This window comes from Arachis hypogaea, chromosome 11 (genome assembly GCF_003086295.3).
Source record: "Arachis hypogaea cultivar Tifrunner chromosome 11, arahy.Tifrunner.gnm2.J5K5, whole genome shotgun sequence".
Classification (NCBI taxonomy): domain Eukaryota; kingdom Viridiplantae; phylum Streptophyta; class Magnoliopsida; order Fabales; family Fabaceae; genus Arachis; species Arachis hypogaea.
Genome location: NC_092046.1, coordinates 148,612,019 through 148,632,721, shown reverse-complemented (window position 1 = coordinate 148,632,721; position 20,703 = coordinate 148,612,019). Strand labels below are relative to the sequence as shown.

General features: G+C 34.6%; 5 protein-coding genes across 5 annotated transcripts; all 5 read left to right on the top strand.

Moving 5' to 3' along the window:
- Window positions 1-5,030: 5,030 nt before the first annotated feature.
- On the top strand, window positions 5,031-7,730 carry LOC112723621 (cold-responsive protein kinase 1-like). Its single transcript, XM_025775051.3, has 7 exons — window positions 5,031-5,482; window positions 5,703-5,744; window positions 5,824-5,954; window positions 6,038-6,251; window positions 6,449-6,680; window positions 6,981-7,131; window positions 7,298-7,730. Exons 1-7 carry the CDS (start codon window positions 5,317-5,319, stop codon window positions 7,625-7,627), a joined length of 1,266 nt encoding a protein of 421 aa, XP_025630836.1. The 5' UTR covers window positions 5,031-5,316; the 3' UTR covers window positions 7,628-7,730.
- Window positions 7,731-12,092: 4,362 nt separating this feature from the next.
- LOC112723620 (protein trichome birefringence-like 5) lies at window positions 12,093-14,348 on the top strand. The gene is made up of 4 exons (XM_025775050.3): window positions 12,093-12,954; window positions 13,214-13,407; window positions 13,494-13,652; window positions 13,761-14,348. The coding sequence occupies exons 1-4, from the start codon at window positions 12,181-12,183 to the stop codon at window positions 14,092-14,094; spliced, it is 1,461 nt and encodes a 486-aa protein (XP_025630835.1). The 5' UTR covers window positions 12,093-12,180; the 3' UTR covers window positions 14,095-14,348.
- Window positions 14,349-14,953: 605 nt separating this feature from the next.
- LOC140176294 (uncharacterized) lies at window positions 14,954-16,661 on the top strand. The gene is made up of 4 exons (XM_072206242.1): window positions 14,954-15,240; window positions 15,976-16,251; window positions 16,365-16,521; window positions 16,619-16,661. Exons 1-4 carry the CDS (start codon window positions 15,054-15,056, stop codon window positions 16,659-16,661), a joined length of 663 nt encoding a protein of 220 aa, XP_072062343.1. The 5' UTR covers window positions 14,954-15,053.
- A 490-nt stretch (window positions 16,662-17,151) lies between these two features.
- Window positions 17,152-18,167, top strand: LOC112724133 (uncharacterized). The gene is made up of 6 exons (XM_072207790.1): window positions 17,152-17,347; window positions 17,435-17,500; window positions 17,579-17,647; window positions 17,723-17,797; window positions 17,871-17,924; window positions 18,081-18,167. Exons 1-6 carry the CDS (start codon window positions 17,271-17,273, stop codon window positions 18,133-18,135), a joined length of 396 nt encoding a protein of 131 aa, XP_072063891.1. The 5' UTR covers window positions 17,152-17,270; the 3' UTR covers window positions 18,136-18,167.
- An 80-nt stretch (window positions 18,168-18,247) lies between these two features.
- On the top strand, window positions 18,248-20,703 carry LOC140176293 (uncharacterized). Its single transcript, XM_072206241.1, has 11 exons — window positions 18,248-18,312; window positions 18,398-18,463; window positions 18,538-18,633; window positions 18,757-18,822; window positions 18,907-19,390; window positions 19,478-19,564; window positions 19,679-19,807; window positions 19,898-20,032; window positions 20,168-20,280; window positions 20,351-20,444; window positions 20,530-20,703. The coding sequence occupies exons 2-11, from the start codon at window positions 18,420-18,422 to the stop codon at window positions 20,701-20,703; spliced, it is 1,422 nt and encodes a 473-aa protein (XP_072062342.1). The 5' UTR covers window positions 18,248-18,312; window positions 18,398-18,419.

The following is a 20,703-nucleotide window of genomic DNA, read 5'->3' as shown; positions in this document are numbered from 1 at the left end:
AAAAGAAATACATAGTTGTTATAGGTTGATTTTATTTCTTCCCTTTTAGGTCGACCTTGTATCGAACAATCTAAAAAAATATATCAAATAAAGTAAAGGATGACTTAATGGGTTAGTTCAAAGTTTTAAGGAAATGGTTGTACCAAATTGAAATGATTAAGTGGGAGCAGCATTAAACTTTAATAAAATTAAACTAGAATTAATGAGTTGAACGAGTTTTGGAAAAGATCAAGTTCACATATATGATTTGTAGGCTATAATCAAAGTTGATTCAGTAATGTCTATGGGTATATATACAGTGGGGAATGGATCTCTCAATTTTTTTTAATCGAAGGAGTAAAGTGTAATTTTAAATTTTTCACTACAAGAGAGGCGCTACATTGCGGCGGTTTTTTATTATTAGTGGCGGTTTTAAACCGGTGCAAAATCAAAGGCCAGCGACTCAGAGAACCGCCATGGTTATGGGCGCCGAAATTAGGTTTTGCGGCGGTTTCCAGCAACCGCCGGTATAACTACCGCTGAATTAGTTTTTTGCGGCAAATAAATTAGCGGCGGCTTTAAACCGCCGCAATATACAAGTCTTAAAATTTTAATATTTTTTATATTTTTTTTTTAGTCTCGCTTATTATAAAATTAAATGAAAAATCACTCTTTACCTTATTAAATAAAAAAAAGTTGAAAAGATTTTATTTTGTTACAATATATATATATATATATATATATAATATTGTTTTAAGATATAACACGATTTTATTATATATATATATAATATTGTTTAAGATATAACACGATTTTACTACTTTTTTAAACATATGACAATACATTTTAATTTGATCACATATTTTTCTTTCTTTTTTCAAAAATCATGATTTGACTTAGATACAAAAGTTTTGAAATAATATTTTTAAATAATTGATCAATTTTATTTATTAATGATTTTGTTTCATTATTTAAGATTAAATTTTTATTTTATTTATTAATTAGGACAATTTTTTAAAAATCCATGAGAAATAGATTTATTTCCAGGTTTTGATTTTGTTGAATAAAACTTATTATAAAATTAAGATTTTGTATTAATAATTTTAAAACTTCTTGGAATCAGAACTATATAATATTAATTAAAATCATGATTTTATCTTTACACATTATTTTAGATAATTTAATAATTTCTTCTTTTAACTCTTCAAACTTACTAGGTTATTTCACAATATTACTTTTTATAATTTTAGTATATTTTCCCAATCTTGTTAAAGTTTCATAATTACTGTAAACACTATAATATCAAGCATCTTATTAGAAGGCACCTTTAATAAAATATTAGTAGCTTGGATATTTTTATGTTTTTGTTATCTAGTTGCAAAGTTGAAACGGATATGCTTGTTCCTAAAGGTGGTTTGGTGAAGGGTCAATTCTACACTTGAGTTCATGTCTATCTTTGACAACAGTTGCATAGACCAGCTGGGTTAATTGCCTCACATAACATAAGCTTAAATATATATGTGACCCAATTATTGTTCGAGTCAAAGCAATCTTAATTGGTTACTCTCACGAATTAGGCATGCTGCAATACAATTCTGTCTTCAATGATTGTGTAAATTAAATATTGAGTATATTTTTAAATAGGTCTCTAAAATATTCTGCATCGGAGTTTTTATTTTTCAAAAAAAAATTTATTACTTTGAGATCTGAATTTTACAAAAATAAAATATATAAATTTTTATTTTAGTCAAACTTATTATTTTTATTTGGATAAATAAATCTTTAAAAATGTAACGAAAGGATCTATATATTTTATTTTTGTGGTGATACGATTTTTTTAGGAACAAAATTTGTGAGAACTTATTTAAGATTTTATAGCAATCCACTACAACATCCAAAGCCAATCATCATCCACTACCAAAGCCATGTTTCTTTTCTTCACTTGTTTCATTTGAGTTAACAAATCACTCCTATATCTAAGTCCTATCCCAACATCATATCATATACTATATAATAATTGTGTTCCTTTTTCTTGGCTAAACTACATTATATTATGGGAGCCCCTCAAATAAAGATATATGCTGCAAACATTTTTTTTTAAAAATATTTTTTAATAATTAAAATTTAACACATATAATCAATTAAATTGTATTATTTTCGTCAAAATTAGATTAAACAAATTAATTTGATCGAAAAATGGTGAATCAAATCTTGAATTAATATTTTTTTTTATAGAAAATGACTACAATACCCTATTATAGAAAATAACTAAAATACTTCTTTTATATATATATATATATTAATTTTGAGAATTTTAAATTTTAGTCCTTTATTTTTCTATCGTAGGATTAGGATTTAAATTTTTAAAATTAATATATATATGTATATATAATAAGAGCATTTTAATCATTTTCTATAATAAATATATTGTAGTCATTTTTTATAAAAAAAATAATATTAATTTAGACCAATTCAATATTTGATTCACCATTTTATCGGTTAAATTATTTGTCTAGCCTAATTTTAACAAAAATAACATGATTTAATCGATTATATATATTAAATTTTAATTATTGAAAAACATCTTTAAAAAAAGACGTTTTATACGTCTTTATCTGAGTGGCCTCCTTATATTATTATGGCAATTTTAAGGAGGGATTATTTGTAACAATAAGGAATAGAAAGAGAATTAAGAAGAATTTGTGTGATCGAAGTCTTTTATTGTGCGTGCTATATAGTACTAGCCATCTTTATCCTTTAATATTACTAGTATATATAAGCTCATTTAATTTTTCAACTATAGATGGAACAAGATTAAGTCAATTATTGATACATGTAAGTGAAGGTTTCCAATTTTTTCCATAACCACCATGCATCGTTAACTTGTGCAGATCAAATAATTCAATGTCAAAATAGACCAAAAGAAGGGTAAAAATAAATAAAATCATGCACGTTAAAAAACGTGGTTTTTCGCCCCTGCAATTTAAATTGTATCATCACAATTTCGACAAATGACAAAACTGAATTAAATGACAATTCCATCATGACATGACTACTGTAGAATACATGCACTTGGGTTAATACAACCACGTGGGATATTATTAAATAAAACATTAACATAGAAATGAATATTATTAAGTTTCACGTTATCATGAAGTATGAACGGATGAATGAGGCATGCTCAATTCCTTTTAAACTCCGAAGCATAAGTAACAAGTATTTCTCCATAAATCTTTTACCATTATAAAGTTTTTGGGGGCAAGAAAATCATCCTTTTAGTCATACTAATTATTTTGTTTATCACAGGCGGAACTAGAGTAGTTTTTTGGAGAGGCCAATATATAAAAGGAAATATGATTTTAGAATAGGAGAAAAAAGAAAATTACGAGAACTAATAAAAAATTAAAAAACTATATACCTAAAAAATTTTAGAGTAAAGTATCGTTTTTATCCCCAACGTTTGAGCTAAATTATATTTGTGTCTTTAATGTTTAAATCGTCATATTTGTATCCTTAACGTTTGTAAAAGTAATTCAATGTTATTGTTACGGTGGGTAATCGGAGATTAATGGGCCGGATGGCGTTGGTTGGCCCAAACGTGTGAAGGAGGTGGCTATCGAGTGGACCTGGTACTCGGTGTTCCTCCGTCCGACTTGTGCGTGAGAGAGAATGGGGGGTGATACCTGCAAAGACACTCCGATGCCTAAGTTAGCAAGAGTGGGAGCAGGTTAGAGAGTATATTGGAACCTTTTGATACCTGAATGGTGTCAGTGTATTTATAGTGGCGAACCAATAACCACCGCTGAAGTAGTGCCACCTTTTTAGGCGGATAACCGTTCCCATATCTTAGGGAGGTTAAGATATGGCTCTATGAAGTGGTTAGAGGGTTTCTAGGGGCAGTTACTCATTCGAATGAGTGTTATCTGCCAGCTAACCCTCGTATCCGACTTCTTTGGAACAGGTCGTGTTCAGTACCGACTTCTGGGATGAAGGCTGGTACTGGATGGAGGGCCAACCCTTTGGGTTGGGCGTCTTTGCTTGGATCCTGGGCCCTATTTATTGGGCCAGGGTATGAACAGTTATCCTGCCATTAATTATACAACATGAGCGCTTTAGTTTAAGTTTTAAAAATCTCTTCTTGAAGTTAGAATACAAATGTCTAGGATAGAATCGATGATCTACTCCGAAAAATAGCTCATCAAATATTGAAACTAATTCCTACAACATTTACATAATTCACTTTTCTAGGGACATAATTGAATCTAAACACAAATAGTGTATATAATATTAAAATCGAACATATCCAAGTGAGACCTAATTGAGAATGAATACATCCAAGTGAGAATAATTGAAAAATATAATCTGATTTGTTAATATAATTGATTGTAGGATAACATTGAATCAATTTTATAAACGTTAAGAATACAAATAGGATGATTTAAATATTAGAGACATAAATAGGACTTACTCCAAACGTTGGAGACAAAAATAATACTTTACTCAAAATTTTAAATTGGAAGGTCATTGCCCCTTTTTTTTTTTTTTTTGGTCAAGGAGGCCATTGCCCCCTTAAAATGTAAGAGGTTCCGCCCATGTTTATAAATTTTGGTAACTTTAGAGATTGGTAACAAACCATGAAAAGATTTGGGCCGAGCAATCATTAACCAACAAAAAAAGCCCATGAAGACAAAAAAGGAAGTGGAACGTACGGTGTGACCGTGATAGTTGGGGTGACTAGTGATAGAACAGGACGGCATTAGAAGCAAAATCAGAGTGATTAGGGAATTGATTATTGAACCTTTTTATTTGTTCATTTTATAACACTCGTATATATAGTTATATAAACTATAGTATATAGTATATTCATTACACGGAAGAGTGTAGAATGTTTCAAATCAAAGGGAAGCAGCATGGAAGTGAGACTGAGAAGTGTTGTAAGGAATGAATACATGCATCACAGACACCAGCTCATGACCGTGATTCAGATATCATATTCCTTTTATTTAATTTAATATTATTTATAACTACAACCAACCGGAAGAGACAAACGTATAGGAATTTGGATTTTTGTATTCCAATTGAATTCTAGTGTGCAACAATATTAACAATGTTTCGATCAATCCTATGGCACAACCTTGGAATCATTCTTCAACTCTCATTCTTTTTTGTTTTTCAGTGTAACATCGCAAACTTGGATGTGGTGTTGCCAGTTGTGTATTCAACTTATTTGGAATCATGCCTATAATGCTTGCTAAATCAGATTTAATTTGTTTAACAATGTTCAACTGAGTGATTATTATTATTATTATTATTGCAGAGAATAATCCTGAATCCTCTATGGGAGCTCAGAACTCATCATTGTTTTTCTTCCTTGGAGGGATAATAGTGCTTATCATATTGCTCATTCTTCTCTTTGTCTATTGGATGATTATTAAACGGAGGTCACCACAAGAGGCAGAGGAGAAAATGGAAAAGGAACCTTCAATAATGAGTCAACACCAAGGTAATTAATTCAACTACTTTTATTACTAATGAAAATGTTTAGTAACCAAAGAAAATCAGCCAAAAACAGCCGTAAGTTGTTTTATTTAGCATTCATTAATTGTTGCGACAATTAATGAATGCTAAATAAGGCAAGTTCTGGCTGTTTTTTTTTTGTATTACTAATAATGTTATATTTGTATTGTGTGCTTGTAATTAATTTCTGTTATACTGTAAAGCAGATGAGGTGGTGAAGGTAACATTTTCAAGCAAACAACAGCCAGGTAATACTCAAAGCAGTAAAATATGAAATCGCAGCATGATTTGAATCGTAAAATCATAATATTGCGAGTTTGTATATAGGATCAATGGACTTCTTTAGTGGGAGCCTTGGGACAATTAGTCACTTCAACTTGAACACATTGAGAAGGGCAACAAGGAATTTTCATAGCAAAAATCTTCTTGGAAGTGGTGGTTTTGGCCCTGTTTATCAGGTATTGGTACACACTTTGTTTCACACAATTTTACTATGCAAATATATAGTCCTTCCAATGAGATATGCATGGAATTTTGACAGGGAAAGTTGGCAGATGGAAGGCTAGTTGCTGTTAAGCAATTGTCTGCTGAGAAATCCCAACAAGGAGAAAAAGAGTTCTTGGCAGAGGTGAGATTAATCACAAGCATCCAACACAAGAATCTTGTTCGCCTTCTTGGTTGTTGCACTGATGGATCTCAAAGGATTCTTGTCTATGAATACATGAAGAACACAAGTTTGGACCGCATCCTATATGGTACATAACTATGTATATAAACTCAGGTGCAGTCGACTTCACGTGAAGTTGATAGCTGAGAGTCGTTAGATAATTTGACTCTCAACTATCAACTTCACGTGAAATCGACCATATATATATCCCTTCTTTTTGTTGCATATCTAAATATTCATCATACTTATTAATGTGCTTGCTATTTTGGATTTTCATTTTTTCAGGAAAAAGTGACCAATTCCTGGATTGGAGCACTAGATTCCAAATTATTCTTGGAGTGGCAAGGGGATTGCAATATCTACATGAGGATTCGCATTTGAGAATTGTCCACAGAGATATCAAAGCAAGCAACATTCTTCTTGATGAAAAGTTTCAGCCAAAGATTGGAGACTTTGGGCTAGCAAGATTCTTTCCAGAAGATCAAGCTTACCTTAGCACTCAATTTGCTGGAACATTGTAAGTACTTTATTCAAATAGTACTCCTCAAACTCATGGTTAACATGAATTCACTCAAACAATTCAATTGTGAGAAAATACTCAATTTGGTCTATAAAGTTACACTCGAACCTCAATTTAGTCCTTGAACTTTTCAAATTTTAATTACGTTAGTCCCTACAGTAGTTTCCGTCACAGAGTCAATTGAAAAGTTTGGGGACTAAATTGAGGCAATTAAAACTTTAAGGACTAAATTGAGGGTCGAGTATAACTTCGGACCAAATTGAATATTATCTCATTTAATTGTTGTTTTTTGTTTAGAGGATATACGGCTCCTGAATATGCTATTAGAGGAGAACTATCAGAAAAGGCTGATATCTACAGTTTTGGAGTTCTTGTACTTGAAATTATAAGTTGCAGAAAAAATACAGATCTTACTTTACCATCAGAAATGCAATACCTTCCTGAATATGTAAGTTCTTCTCTTCTCTACTATGATCTTAATTAAGTTAATAATATTTGAATATAGTAACATAATGTTGTGCAACAAATACAAATGATATGTTGAATACACATTGAAATTAAATGTTTTGATATGGTTGTGAGTAAGTAAATGTTCATTATTCTACTCTATATAGGCATGGAAGCTTTATGAGAAATCAATGGTGATGGGACTGGTGGATCCAAAGCTAAGGGAACATGGATTGGTGGAGAAGGATGTGATGAGAGCACTCCACGTGGCATTCTTGTGCCTACAGCCTCATGCAGGTCTGAGACCAGCCATGTCAGAGATCGTGGCACTGTTGACATTCAAAGTTGAAATGGTGTCAACACCAATGAGGCCATCTTTCTTTGATCGGAGACCCAAGAAGCACGATGAGGACATGCCCTCTTGGGAAGCCATATCAGACACTTTCTCTGTTCCAATCATAAGTGATTCTAATCCTCCAACATCTGAAGATCACTGATCAAACTAACAGGAACAGCTGTACTATATGTATATATGAAAATCTTTTTGGTAACATTTGAATGTATTTTCAATAAGAATTTAATTTTGACGAGTGTAAAGTAGTTTTACGCGTGCATTCAATTACGTAATATTACATCATCAAAATAACTATTTTTATAGGGTAAAGTATTAAATTGATCCCTTATATTTGGGCGTAATTCTATTTTGATCCTTAAGGTTTAAAGTGTCCTATTTGAATTCAAAAAAAGTTTCATTTAGCTTCAATTTAGCCCTACTAATTTGGAAAATAGATACAAGCTCCAGAGGCACAAAATCAATCGTGGATGCATCAATACATGTATTTAACATTTTTTTTCTCTACATGTAAAAATAATAAATAAATGTATTGATGCATCCACGGTTGATTTTGTGCTTTTGGAGCTTGTACTTATTCTTTAGATTATCGATCTTATTCTTATACTGCTGTCATGTGGGACATTTTGTTAATTATTTATTTTTGATCTACAGTGGGACTAAATTGAAACTAAATGAAACTTTTTTAGATTCAAACATGACACTTTAAATCTTAAGGACTAAAACAGGATTATGCCTAAACGCAAGAAATTAATTTAATACTTTACCCATTTTTATATTATCTAAAAGAACAGATATAATTGCACTACTACGTAAAATGCTTTATAAACTATCGTAAAGGTGATAAAGTCTAATTATGATTAATAAAAGATATAATATAATGTGTTTAGATTGATGGGATTGGGGGAAATTAAAGGGGGAATAGAACAGTGGTATAAAATAGTAAAGAGAACCTCGATAAATACAAAGGAGTGAAGGAGGTTGGACAGAGACAAATGCAAAACCGATATTAATCTCACCGCCAATTCCAAAGTCCACACCATACCCGACACACATTCAATGCTTTTACTTTCTCTATTTCACACTCCAATTTTCACTAAATACGTATAAAATGTCACAAAAACATTTCAATAATTCATTTACCATTACAGCAACAGTAGAAAAATGGCGTTGACTACAGAGCAACTAACACACAGATAGAAAAAACTCTATCTAATATTGCTCACCGGAAACCAAAAAAAAAAAAAAGGGTTGTGACTCAACATTATTTAATATTTAACACTCATTTTTTTTTCTTTTTACAATGATGTTAAACATTAAATAACTGATAAACAACCAACAAATTCAAAAGCATACATACAAGAAGTAGTAGTTCATTCGAATCTTCTTCTTCTATCTCTTGTTGTGTAATGGATTTGGACCCGTAGGAACCACTCTCTTCTCATCTGATTCTGATGACGTAGTAGTGGTGTTCTTGAGGCCATTGAACTTGTTTGCATTATTATTATTATTATCTTGGAGTTGCACGCTTCTGTTATTGTTCTTGGCTCCTTCAAATGCAGTGTTGGAAGTACCAACACAAGCCCACAACAAAAGCCACAGCAGAAGCACTAGCTCTGATAATCTCATCTCAACAAAAAGAGAGAGAGAGAGAGAGAGAGAGAGAGAGAGAGAAGAGGAAATAGGAATTGATTTTGATGAGGGTGATGATGGTGATATTATTAGAGAGAAAGAGGAGGTGGGTATGATATATAAGAGTAGGGAATGGGACATTAACTATGGTACCTTCTCCTCGGATATGCAGTTAAATATTACTATGAGGCAACTACTCCCATGAAGATGGCAAAAACATCTTCTCATGATGATCCTTGTTCAAAAAGTGTAACTTATTTATTTAGCAACATTTTAAATAAAAGTAACACTTTTACTTCAAATCAAATCAAGCCCTACAATCTATCATCCAATGGTCAAAATGATGTATCTTCACATGATGATAATCATTAAATCTTCATTGGAGTAGCCACCTTACTATGATACATCACAGTTTTTTGCTGTGGTCACACCAAACCTCATTAATTGCATTTAAATTCCTACTAGCTACTAACATGAGCATGAGCAATTTATAGCTGCTTATTCAAACCAAACGGAATTTGCTGCATGGAGTGGACTCTCCAAAGCGCTACAACATTCTGTTCCCTTTGACAGTTAACACTTTTGCAGACAGGTAGGTACTGTAGTCTAGGCCTGTAGCATTAAGCATTAACACTTTAACATTAACATTAACATTAACAATGCATCAACACCACTCCAATTCAATTGAGTTCAACAATTCCTTCTTGTGTATATGTCTCTCCTCCACCCACGTGCTGCTCCATTTGAGGGCCATACTTGAAAAGCTGACACTCTCTCTTTCTATATGTGAGACAAAAGAAAAAGGAAATATGGGAATTTAATGGTTGGTTTTGACTGTGCCATACATTCAATTCAATTGGATTGAATCAAATCATCGGTTTCTTTCAAAGCAAGTCTTCTTGCTCCCTCCCTCATGAATGATGGAGGTGACATTTTTTGGGGTTCTGCTCTTCTCTGCTTTGTCTTGTGTAGTAGTAGTGACTAGTGACTAGTGACTATATATATATATATATGTATAATACACAAACAAACACGTAACTAAACAATTAATTTATGAGATAATACTCAATTTGGTCCCTGAACTTACACGCGAGTCTGAATTTAGTCCCTGAAATTTCAATTGCATCTATTTAGTCCCGGAAGTTTATAAATGTGTCTCTTATTAGTTCCTGAGACCATTTTTAGTACAAAAACGTTAATAGAGCACTGTTGTAGACTATCATATGTTACGTTAAAACTTATAAAATGATGCAGTTTTGGTTTTGACATTTAAATAGCTCAAAAAGGGCATCGTATTACTTATTTTGTTAGGTAAGATTTTAATAAATACTATTTAGGATGTTGTTTTTAGGTTATTTGAGTGCCAAAACCAAAACGACATCATTTTACAAAGTTTAGTGTGGCATCCGACTGTCACGACAGTGTTCCATTAACGTTTGTATGTTGAAAATTGTTTCAAGAACTAACATGAATTATGTTCACAAAATTTGGAGACTAAATAAAGGCAATTGAAACTTTAGGGACTAAATTGAGACTCGCGTGTAGGGTTCATGGACCAAATTGAGTATTATCTCTTAATTTATTAGTTTATATGTGAATAAGGTTATTATTACTGTATGATAGTGAAGATAGACGTGAATGTGAATGCAAATGAGATGAAATGACAGTTGGTGCTTCATTAAAGGCGGCCATTTCAGTTGAAACAAGAAGGTTAGTTAGAAATCTTGCTATCTTGTCTTACGCTTCTCTTGAAAAGCTAATTACAACAAAAAGGGAACGCTAGCTCACAGAGGTCAGCGTTCACCCATTTGACCCATAATAATAACTTCTCTTAGACCTTAGACACCTATTTTTGTTACACGCATTTAGCAATATTTTTACTAATTTAATATTAAAACGAAAAAGATACTAGGATTCTTGATTTCTACTGTTTTACTCGGTTTACAAATATCGAAGTGCCGGCTTTAGTCAATTATCCAAGGATTTGTATTTTGATATTTTCACATCATCGAAATCAACATGACTTTTGCCATCTTCATATAAGTCATATCTCCAATTCATGTATATGATCTCCTCTACACCTTCATTTAGGAATACTAGCATCGTAATTCCAAAGGTGTTTAGTTATGGTACATGAGAAAGTTTCAGCGACCAATACTCTCTGAAATTTAATATATTTTTTTTGTTTCCACGGTATTCCTAACCCGGCAGGTCAAAGACTAATTCGTTGCAGTACTAAACTCCATTTACGGATTTGTCGCTTTACGTTATTTCGTACTATTTGTATTGTACAATTCCTTTGTTTGTGGGATTCTTTTTTCTCATGCGATAAAGAATTCAATTTTCGAATGGATTCCTACCTATGCCTAAATCTCGATAAATAGAAATTTTATTGACAAGATCTATTCTATTGTAGCCAATATCTTATTACGAATAATTCCGACAACTTCGAGAGAAAAGGAGGCATTTACTTATTACAGAGATGGTGCGATTTGATTTTTTTTTTTTTACCGATTTCAGTCTTATGAGAAAGACACATTATTTTATTCGTAAACAAATGAAAAAAATCGACGCTTGCTGAAGGTGAAATTTATAAATAAAAAAGAAATTCCTTCTGTCGTGTATACCCACCAATGAGTTGCTGAACCCCTGATACTTATTTAAGCGGACTAATGAGCTAACCACTAGACCAACCCAACTTAGTTATAAACTATATTTTTTTAAGAAATAAAAGTTTTATCAAACTGGACAGATATTTTTATCCTAAAGAGAATGAGGAAAATGGAGGAAAATTTTAACTAAACATTTCTTTTTGTTCGTGGGCTGTTGTAAATTTGTTTGGTAAAAATTTTGAGTTAGTTTTAGTGGCTAAGGAAAATGGGCTGGGCCTATTGAGTTAATAGAAGTTGGGCCTAACACCATCCCCAACCCCACTCCAAAAAAACCAGAAAAGAAAAGAAAAGAAAAAATAGCGGTGCCTGTGTTTGCACCTTACACTCTGCATTGTCCCTGTGGTAGCTTCATCTGAGTTCACGGAACGGAACATGTTTCTTCTCTTTCTCAATAATGGCTTCTTCTTCTTCTTCTTCTTCTTCTCATAAGAACCGTTCTTCTGTTTCCACGCTTTTCTTCCTCACATTGTTTCTCCTATCAGCATTCCTCTTCATCTTCTTCTTCAGAAATCGCGACCCCGCTCTCACCCTCCGCTCAGATCTCCTCCTTCTCCACCCTCCTCCGCTCTCCATCCACGCCCACCCTCCCAATAACACCCTAACTCAACCCGAAACCGAAACCGAACCCGAACCCGAGCCTGCCGTCGCCACCCCCACCGACACCGACACCAAAATCTCACTCGATAACACTGACGACACTCAAACAGAATCCGACGCCCAAGACGAAAACACAGTGAATGGAAGCAACGGTGATAATGATAGCAGTGATACTGATGATGACGTGGCAGCGGTGAAGAAGCAATTAGATTGCGACTTGTACAGTGGAACATGGGTTAAAGATGAAGGGAATTACCCAATTTACAAACCTAGTAGTTGCCCTTACGTCGACGAGGCTTACGATTGCCAGGCCAACGGTAGAAAGGATTCTGACTACACCAAGTGGCGCTGGAAGCCCCATGGCTGTGATCTTCCCAGGTTTAGTCCCACTGACTTCTTGAAAAGACTCCGAGGTAAAAGACTCATGCTGGTTGGAGATTCCATGAACAGGAACCAATTTGAATCCATCTTGTGCATGCTCCGTGAAGGCCTTCAAGATAAGACTAAAATGTATGAGATTCATGGATACAAAATTACAAAAGGAAGAGGCTATTTTGTTTTCAAATTTGAGGTAAACTCTCTCTCTCTCTACTTGTACTCTATTAGATAATTGTGATTAGTTGGGTAGTTATTTTAGTTGGTGATAATGATTGCTGTATTTACAAAGGTATCAGATAGTTAGTTAGTTAGTTTGTTAGCTTTCTGTTTTTCTGTTATGCCAACTCAGCCTTTGTACATGTATATTTATTGAGCTCAGCATCAGAATGAATTACTGGTTTTCACCATCAATGCTGTTTACTGGGCTAAGATTTTGAAACACTTGGGGTCAGGACTATAATTGTACTGTGGAGTTTGTGAGATCTCATTTCCTTGTGAGGGAAGGAGTTCGAGTTAAGGCACAAGGCGGCTCGAATCCTACATTGTCAATAGATCGGATTGACAAGACTTTTCGCCGATGGAAGAAGGCTGACATTCTTGTCTTTAACACTGGCCACTGGTGGACTCATGGAAAAACTGCTCGAGGGTTTGTATGCGAATCAAATCATAACCCTGTTTTCATTGACCTTTAACTTGATTAAGTGTTTGAGGGAACATTCTACATTTTTGCAGGGTAAATTATTACAAAGAAGGCGATCAACTTTATCCAAAATTTGATGCAGTTGAGGCATACAGAAGGGCAATAAAGACCTGGGCAAAATGGATCGATCATAACATCAACCCAAAGAAACAAATTGTCTATTATCGTGGATATTCTTCTGCCCATTTCAGGTAATTATTTTTCTCTGTACAAAGGTTCATGTGAAAGAAAAAACTTTACTGGAAACCAGTACCATCTGCTCTTTGAATCATATCTCACTGCATATGAATCCTTAACAGAGGTGGAGATTGGGACTCAGGTGGGTCATGCAATGGTGAAATTGAACCAGTTCTTAGTGGGTCCATCCTAGATAACTATCCCCTGAAAATGAAGATAGTGGAGGAAGCAATTCAGGGAATGAAGTTTCCAGTAACATTACTGAATGTCACAAGGATGACCAACTTTCGCAAGGACGGGCATCCATCGGTTTACGGCCGGAACGTCACTGGCCTAAAAAGAGTCTCAACAAGGCGGCAGGACTGTAGCCATTGGTGTCTTCCTGGGGTCCCTGATGCATGGAATGAGCTCATTTATGCCAACCTTGTTCTCCAACAAGCCAATTCAAGGAGTTAACTCAAACCATCCTCCTTTCAAGACTAAAGAGAGTTCAACATTTTTGTGCGGGAAACAAGTTAAGGGAAGAAACAAGAGAGGACTTTCTTCTTGTATATGTCTAGGTTTTGCTTCCATCTGTTGAATCCTCTTGATACAATTATACAAATATAGGAATGTTATTTGTTGTACATTGCTAAATCTACATCATTGTTATATTGACCTGCATAACTTATAAAATTATGTTAAATCAATGGCAAAAAGGTTTGTTAAAATGAGGTGTGAATATAGAAATGCTCATCTGTTTACACTACACTATTATTTTATTTGAGTTGATTTGTTAGCTACGAAGCATGGACACTTCGCTGAGTTGTTGTGTCGGACACATTTCGGACACGACACTCACCGACACTCGTCTGACACGCGTATCTGCTGTATCCAACCGTATCTTAATAAAAAATAAAAAATTCTTCTTCGGACATACCTGGACACACCTAATTACCATCACGTGTCAGCGTGTCCAGTCTTATTCTTAACATATATTCTTAAAATAAATTTAAATATAGTATATATTATTATTTATTAAAACAAAAAATATTTTAAATACTTGATATAATTAAAATAAGACATTAAAAATAATTAAAAATTTTAATTTATATTTTAATATCAATAAAATATCAAAATATAATTACAATTTATTTAAAAAAATATTTTATATTTTATATGTATGTGTGTCCATGTGGTATACAAGATTTTAAAATTTGCGTGTCGGCGTGTCCCGTGTCAGTGTCAGTATCTGTGCATCATAGTTTGTTAGGCAATTAGTCTCGGTTCACTAATTTTTTTGCTTTTTTAAAACGGGCCTGCTACACATACAAGTATCCAAGCTTCCAAGTTGGCCCAGCCCAAATCGAAGACACGCGCATAAGGAAGCATAACATGGCGCGTCAAAATCACGCGCTCAACACAAACAGTTACGTATGGCAGACTCTTCCACTTCCTCCACTTCTTCCACTTCTCAAAACGCTTCGAAACCAAGGAAACGCTCCCAATTTCGAGCAAAAATCAAAGTTCAAAATATAGAAATCGTTGTTCGAAACCTCCATCAAAACAACATCAAACTCTCCGTGAAGAATCTGAAGAGAAAACGAAGCAAATACACTCAACGTAAGTTCATCAAGAAAACCTCCCAATTTTAGTTTTCTTCTACGTCGTTCTTCTCTAGGGTTTACTGTGCTATTATTCTTGCTTCTTTGTCACACTGTTCTAAGTTCTACGTCATTCTTCTAAGTTTTACGTCGTTCTACATTCTTGTTCTAAGTTCTCTTGCTACTGTTGTTGATTTTTGGGGCTTTATTCCGTAGATTGGGGGTTGTATACTGCTTGAACTTGTAATGTGACTTGATATTGATGCATGTTTGAGTGATATCTCACTGATATATATGAATGTATCTGAATAATTTCAATGGGTGTATCTCACTGTTATCAATGGGTGTATCTGATTCTTACATATGGGTGTATCTTACTCTTATCAATGGGTGTATCTGACTCATATATGCGTGTATCTTACTGATATCTGAATTAATTTGATATTGAAGCATGTTTGAGTGATAACTGACTGATATATATGGATTTATATGAATAATATCTATGGGTGTATCTCCCTGTTAACAATGAGTGTATCGGATTCTTACATATGGGTGTATCTTACTGTTATTAGACCTTGTAATGTTGCTTGATATTGAAACATGTTTGACTGATATCTGACTGATATATATGAATGTATCTGAATAATTTCAATGGGTGTATCTCACTGTTATCAATGGGTGTATCTGATTCTTACATATGGGTGTATCTTACTGTTACTAATGGGAATATATTTGTGTGTATTTTTTGTTTCAGACAAAATGGCAGCAAGAAACCAAACGAAAGACCTTAAGTGTGCCACACATCTCCTGAGTGATAAGTTCAGAAACATGGCTGAGGAGAAGAAGGCAATTGTCAGGGATCTCGGATTTGGTGGGTTGATGCATGTCCCACCTCTAAGGGTGGATCACCAACTCTTAAGGGAACTGGCAAACAACTTCAAACTTGGGGAGAACAAACTGAAGACAGGATATGGTTCTTTCCAAATAACACCAAAGACAATAGGTGATGCGCTTGGCATCAATGCAACAGGTAACTAGCTCAAAATTATAGGTGTATATTAAGTTCATGCTTGGGTGTATTTAAGGTTGATGCTTGGGTGTTTTTGAACCGATTTTGATACTTTGTTGTTTTCTTTTTTGTAGGAAATCTGTTTCCTGAGAAAGTTGAGTATAAGCAACTTTATAAGCAACTTTCTGATGATGACAAAATAATTTATAGAAGATTCCAGGGTAAGACCCTCAAAAGTCTTACCGATGAAATGATGGAAACCGGCGTTGGCAGCGAAGAGGAACGCCTGATGTTCAAGAGGATATTCATCCTCTACATACAGATGGCGTTCCTTTTGCCAACGACGATAAACAAAATATCGCCCGTGCACCTCGCCCCAATTTTTAAGATGGACGGCATATCGGAGAGAAACTGGGGGGCGCATGTTTTGACCTTCTTGATCAAAGGCATCACAGACTACCAGGATAAGAAGAAGAAGGCAATTGATGGCTGCCTCTTTGCCCTCATGATAATATACTTTCATCTTTCTGAAAACAAAGGCAAGAAGAGGGCTGAAAGATCACCAAAGCCTTGGATTGCCAACTGGACTAAGGAGAAGTTGGTGGAAAGAATGACTGCAGAAAAAGAAGAAATTTTGGTAAGTAAACATAATATGTTGCTTCTATTTTATTTACCTGAATGCTGCTAGCTAAAATATCTCATGTTTCAGGGAATTGTGAAGATGGCGGAGACAAGAGCAAGAGAAAAAATGAAAGAAAAAGAAAAAAAAGAAAAAAAACAAGAAATCAAAAAAACAAAAAAAAGGAAGGCGAGTCCAACATCGTCTTCGGAGACAGAAACAGCTACTGACAGTGACACTTCTACCTCTGAGTCTGAGACTCAACAAGACTCGGAGGATTCAGCAAGAAAACAACACATCAAAAAGGGGAAAAAGTAAGTACCATACTTGGGTGTAATTTCTTTTTCGAGTTGGGTGTATCTTGTTGATCACGTTGGGTGTATTTTAATATGTTCTAAATAATCACTGTTTGCCTTCCAGAATGGACTCCAGAAAAAGAAAGCAGAGGCAAGAGGAGCCAGATTCTGATTCAGAATCTGAATCTGAACAAAGTGATGAGTAATGTCCTGAAATTATTACTCCTTTCTTTTGGCTTCATTATAAAGATTTTGTGTATTAACTGAAGTGTCTGTTATTAACTTATAGGAGTGAAGAATCATCACCTGCAGAGAAGGAGAAGGAGAAGAACAAAACAAAAACAACACCAAAAAAGTAAGCACTTCTTTGCATAATATTCTGTGATAAAATTAATTTTTTATTTCTGATTGGTACTCTTTTTTTTCCACCCAGAACACAACCAAAAAAGAAAAAAGTTCTCGTGGAGGATTCACCTCCTAAAGAAGACCAATACTTTGACGGGTACAGTACCTCGTAAGCTATATTACCGTCTATCGTCGTAATTATTTTTGTTAACATCTTCCTTTATGAATGTAGTGAGACATATGAAATATCAAGTGACGAACTGGATGAATGGCTAGGGCAAAATGTTGATAAATCTGCTGCAGAGGGGTATGTCTTGATGGGCTGTCTATTTCATATTTTGTTGTGTTTTGCATGCTAATAATTGTTTCTTGTTTCGCAGGGAGAACCAACCTGACCTGCGATCGACAGAAGGTCGCTATGTGTCGTCTGAAACGTAAGAAGCTTTATTATTTAATAAAATCTTGTTATCATGAATTGGGTGTGTCTTGTGGTACCATTTGGGTGTATTGAGTGGATCAAGTTGGGTGTATGTTGTCTAATAAGTTGGAATATTAACTTTGTTGTGTTGCTTGGATCAAATCTGTCTTAGAATACCGGCTGTGAACTTGGGAACTGATGCTCCTTCCTCTCAAGGAAACACATAACAGAGTAGTGTAAACCAGCCGTCACAGAGCATGTAATTTCTCTTTCAAATAACCGTTACTTTTGTTCTTCTATTACCCTTCTACTTCTAATTCTGTATATACTTTTTTTTAGAAAAAAAAGCCCTTTATTATTTTATTCAAGAAAAAAAAGGCAGGAAAAAAAAGCAAAAACTGCAAGTATGTAAGTTCTCAAAAAAACAAAGCCTGTCTTCTTTTTGAATTGTTCGGGTGTATTTCTTGAATTTCTTTGGGTGTATTTTAGGTTGAGTCCGTCTGATTCGAATATGATGGTTGTGAGGGAACAGACACCGTCCGAAGCGCTTGCAATGTGAGTTTTACAATAATATTCAACCTTATTATTTTCAAAGGCGTTGTTAACCTTTCATTTTTCTTCTTGTTTAGAGTCCCGATTCAGGTTTTTGTGCCGGCATCCCAAACAACCACAGAGACAGATTTTGAACCAACCCCTATGCTACAGATTGAAGGGACTACAGAAACGTAAGAAATAGTATTGAGTGTATATTTGTTTGGAGTTTGGGTGTATATTAGCTAACAGTTTGGGTGTATATTGTTCCTGATTAGTTTCTTTTACGCCGTGATTAATTTTTTGTAACTGTGCAGCACTCCTGAAACCCCCAAACAACTTCAAGAGACCACACCCACGGTTCCCCCAGCTCCAACTAAAGTGTAAGTTCATCAGACTAAAATCAATCTTTCCTTATCATCTGTATATTCTTATTCTTATTCTTATTCTTATACATGATGACGCAGTCATCCAGACGCAGAAGACGCTGCTGCACTGTTGATGATGGCACGGACAGCTTCCTATGTTCCTAAAACAGATCCAGGGGTGCCATCATTCAGCCTTGGATTGACTGATTCAAGCCAGGAGGGGGCGTCAACACAGGAGACAGAAAGGGAAAAATCTCCAGAAGCTGCGAATTTGATAGAACAATTGGACAGTTTGGTCCAAAGAATAGCAAGCAGCGCGACGAAGGGAAAAAACACAAGTCCACAAATTCAGAGGGAGACTGGGGGAGAAAGTTCTGCAAAGTTTGAAACTCCTCGGGGATTATATCAGATTACGGATGATATGAAACAAAAGTGCTACATCTGGGGGACGAGACTGAAGGAAGATGCAGATGGAAATACTAACGAGTATGAGGAGATGTGCACTCTGATTGGCCAAGGAGAATACATTTTGATGAGAATGCACCTTGCTTCCCTCCAGGCAAAAAGTGATATAGAATCTCAGGTAATATTAGAATAAGATTACTGTTTTTACACCAAAGTCAATTACAATGCTTATTAATGTAAAATTGATTTCGGCATATATTTCTAGATTGTATCTGCCGTCTGCCTCATCCTCAACAACAAAAATGAAAAGAGATTTCAAGAACAAATATACTGTCTCCCCCCCGATATTGTGGTAAGTGTTACTTCTACGAACTTCGGGTGTATTTTCTGTATTGATTTGGGTGTATTTGTCACGTTCCATTGGGTGTAAGTTTAGTATTTCATTTCTCGTTTCCCATTCTTGCAGTGCATGGCGCTTTCGGATCACCCAAACGGGGAATTCGTATCACCAAAAACGAAAAAGGAATTCAGGGTGGAAGCCTACCCGAGTTTCATTCCCTTCATAGATAGAAAAAAATTGACTTCGCACCCATATGTAAGTTTTCGTTTGCTAAATTTGTTACTACGCTTATTTACTTATTTGCAAAATAAAATAACACACTGTTAATGTGTGGGAATCCTTCAGATTTTTGCCCCTGTCTGCTACGCCGGGCATTGGTGGTTATGGCTGATAAATACAAGAAAGCGTAAATGTCAAATACTTGACCCGCTACACAAAATAGCTCCCACTGATGAGAGAAAGACCATTAATAAATTCACTGTAAGTTGCCTCTGTCTTCTTTACTTTAATAGATAGGTCTATTTCGTTACTTGTGATGGGTGTATATTGTCCATTCAGTTGGGTGTATCTTGTCCATTCATTCGGGTGTATTACTGATTTGTTTTCGTATTTAAGGGATACGTATTTTCAAGATTGATAACATATGCCGGCGGGAAACCTCTTCAGAAAGGGGAGAGGGAGAAGGAAATTAAATCACCATATGTTAAAATATCAGGCCAAAAAACAAGGTATAAATTTGTGAGTCTGATCATTAAACTTTTGTAAATGAGATTTGTAATTTATTTTCTTTGTTTTCAGCTATGACTGCGCTGTGTACGTTATGAAGTGGATGGAGATAATTGAGCCGGAAAACATCAAAAAGGGGAAGTATCAATGGGATAATTGGCCACAGGTAACTGTCTTTAGAACCATATAACTCTGTATTACTTTACTGAATTAATATTGCTGTTTAAACAGAATATACTTTTTTATTGTAGGAGGAGGTGGACCACTATAGAGTGGAGTACGCATCCCGGATACTATTCAGTGAGATGAATACCCAGAGAGATCAGGCAATTAGAGAGAGTAGTGCTATAAGGCTGTCGAAGCCATCCTCTATATTATTAAGTCCGTTTTGTCAGATTAATTCTGCTGATATAAAAACTGGGTAA

Coding starts and splice junctions, on each gene's coding strand:
- LOC112723621 (XM_025775051.3), top strand. CDS start 5,317: ATGGGAGCTCAGAACTCATCATTGTTTTTCTTCCTTGGAGGGATAATA. Junction 6,252..6,448: donor TTTGGACCGCATCCTATATG/GTACATAACTAT, acceptor TCATTTTTTCAG/GAAAAAGTGACCAATTCCTG. Junction 6,681..6,980: donor ACTCAATTTGCTGGAACATT/GTAAGTACTTTA, acceptor TTTTTTGTTTAG/AGGATATACGGCTCCTGAAT.
- LOC112723620 (XM_025775050.3), top strand. CDS start 12,181: ATGGCTTCTTCTTCTTCTTCTTCTTCTTCTCATAAGAACCGTTCTTCT. Junction 12,955..13,213: donor ATTTTGTTTTCAAATTTGAG/GTAAACTCTCTC, acceptor ACTTGGGGTCAG/GACTATAATTGTACTGTGGA. Junction 13,408..13,493: donor CATGGAAAAACTGCTCGAGG/GTTTGTATGCGA, acceptor ACATTTTTGCAG/GGTAAATTATTACAAAGAAG.
- LOC140176294 (XM_072206242.1), top strand. CDS start 15,054: ATGGCAGACTCTTCCACTTCCTCCACTTCTTCCACTTCTCAAAACGCT. Junction 16,252..16,364: donor GCTTGGCATCAATGCAACAG/GTAACTAGCTCA, acceptor TCTTTTTTGTAG/GAAATCTGTTTCCTGAGAAA. Junction 16,522..16,618: donor AGCGAAGAGGAACGCCTGAT/GTTCAAGAGGAT, acceptor CCAATTTTTAAG/ATGGACGGCATATCGGAGAG.
- LOC112724133 (XM_072207790.1), top strand. CDS start 17,271: ATGGACTCCAGAAAAAGAAAGCAGAGGCAAGAGGAGCCAGATTCTGAT. Junction 17,501..17,578: donor ACAAAAACAACACCAAAAAA/GTAAGCACTTCT, acceptor TTTTCCACCCAG/AACACAACCAAAAAAGAAAA. Junction 17,798..17,870: donor GATAAATCTGCTGCAGAGGG/GTATGTCTTGAT, acceptor CTTGTTTCGCAG/GGAGAACCAACCTGACCTGC.
- LOC140176293 (XM_072206241.1), top strand. CDS start 18,420: ATGATGGTTGTGAGGGAACAGACACCGTCCGAAGCGCTTGCAAT. Junction 20,033..20,167: donor AGACCATTAATAAATTCACT/GTAAGTTGCCTC, acceptor TTCGTATTTAAG/GGATACGTATTTTCAAGATT. Junction 20,445..20,529: donor AATGGGATAATTGGCCACAG/GTAACTGTCTTT, acceptor TTTTTATTGTAG/GAGGAGGTGGACCACTATAG.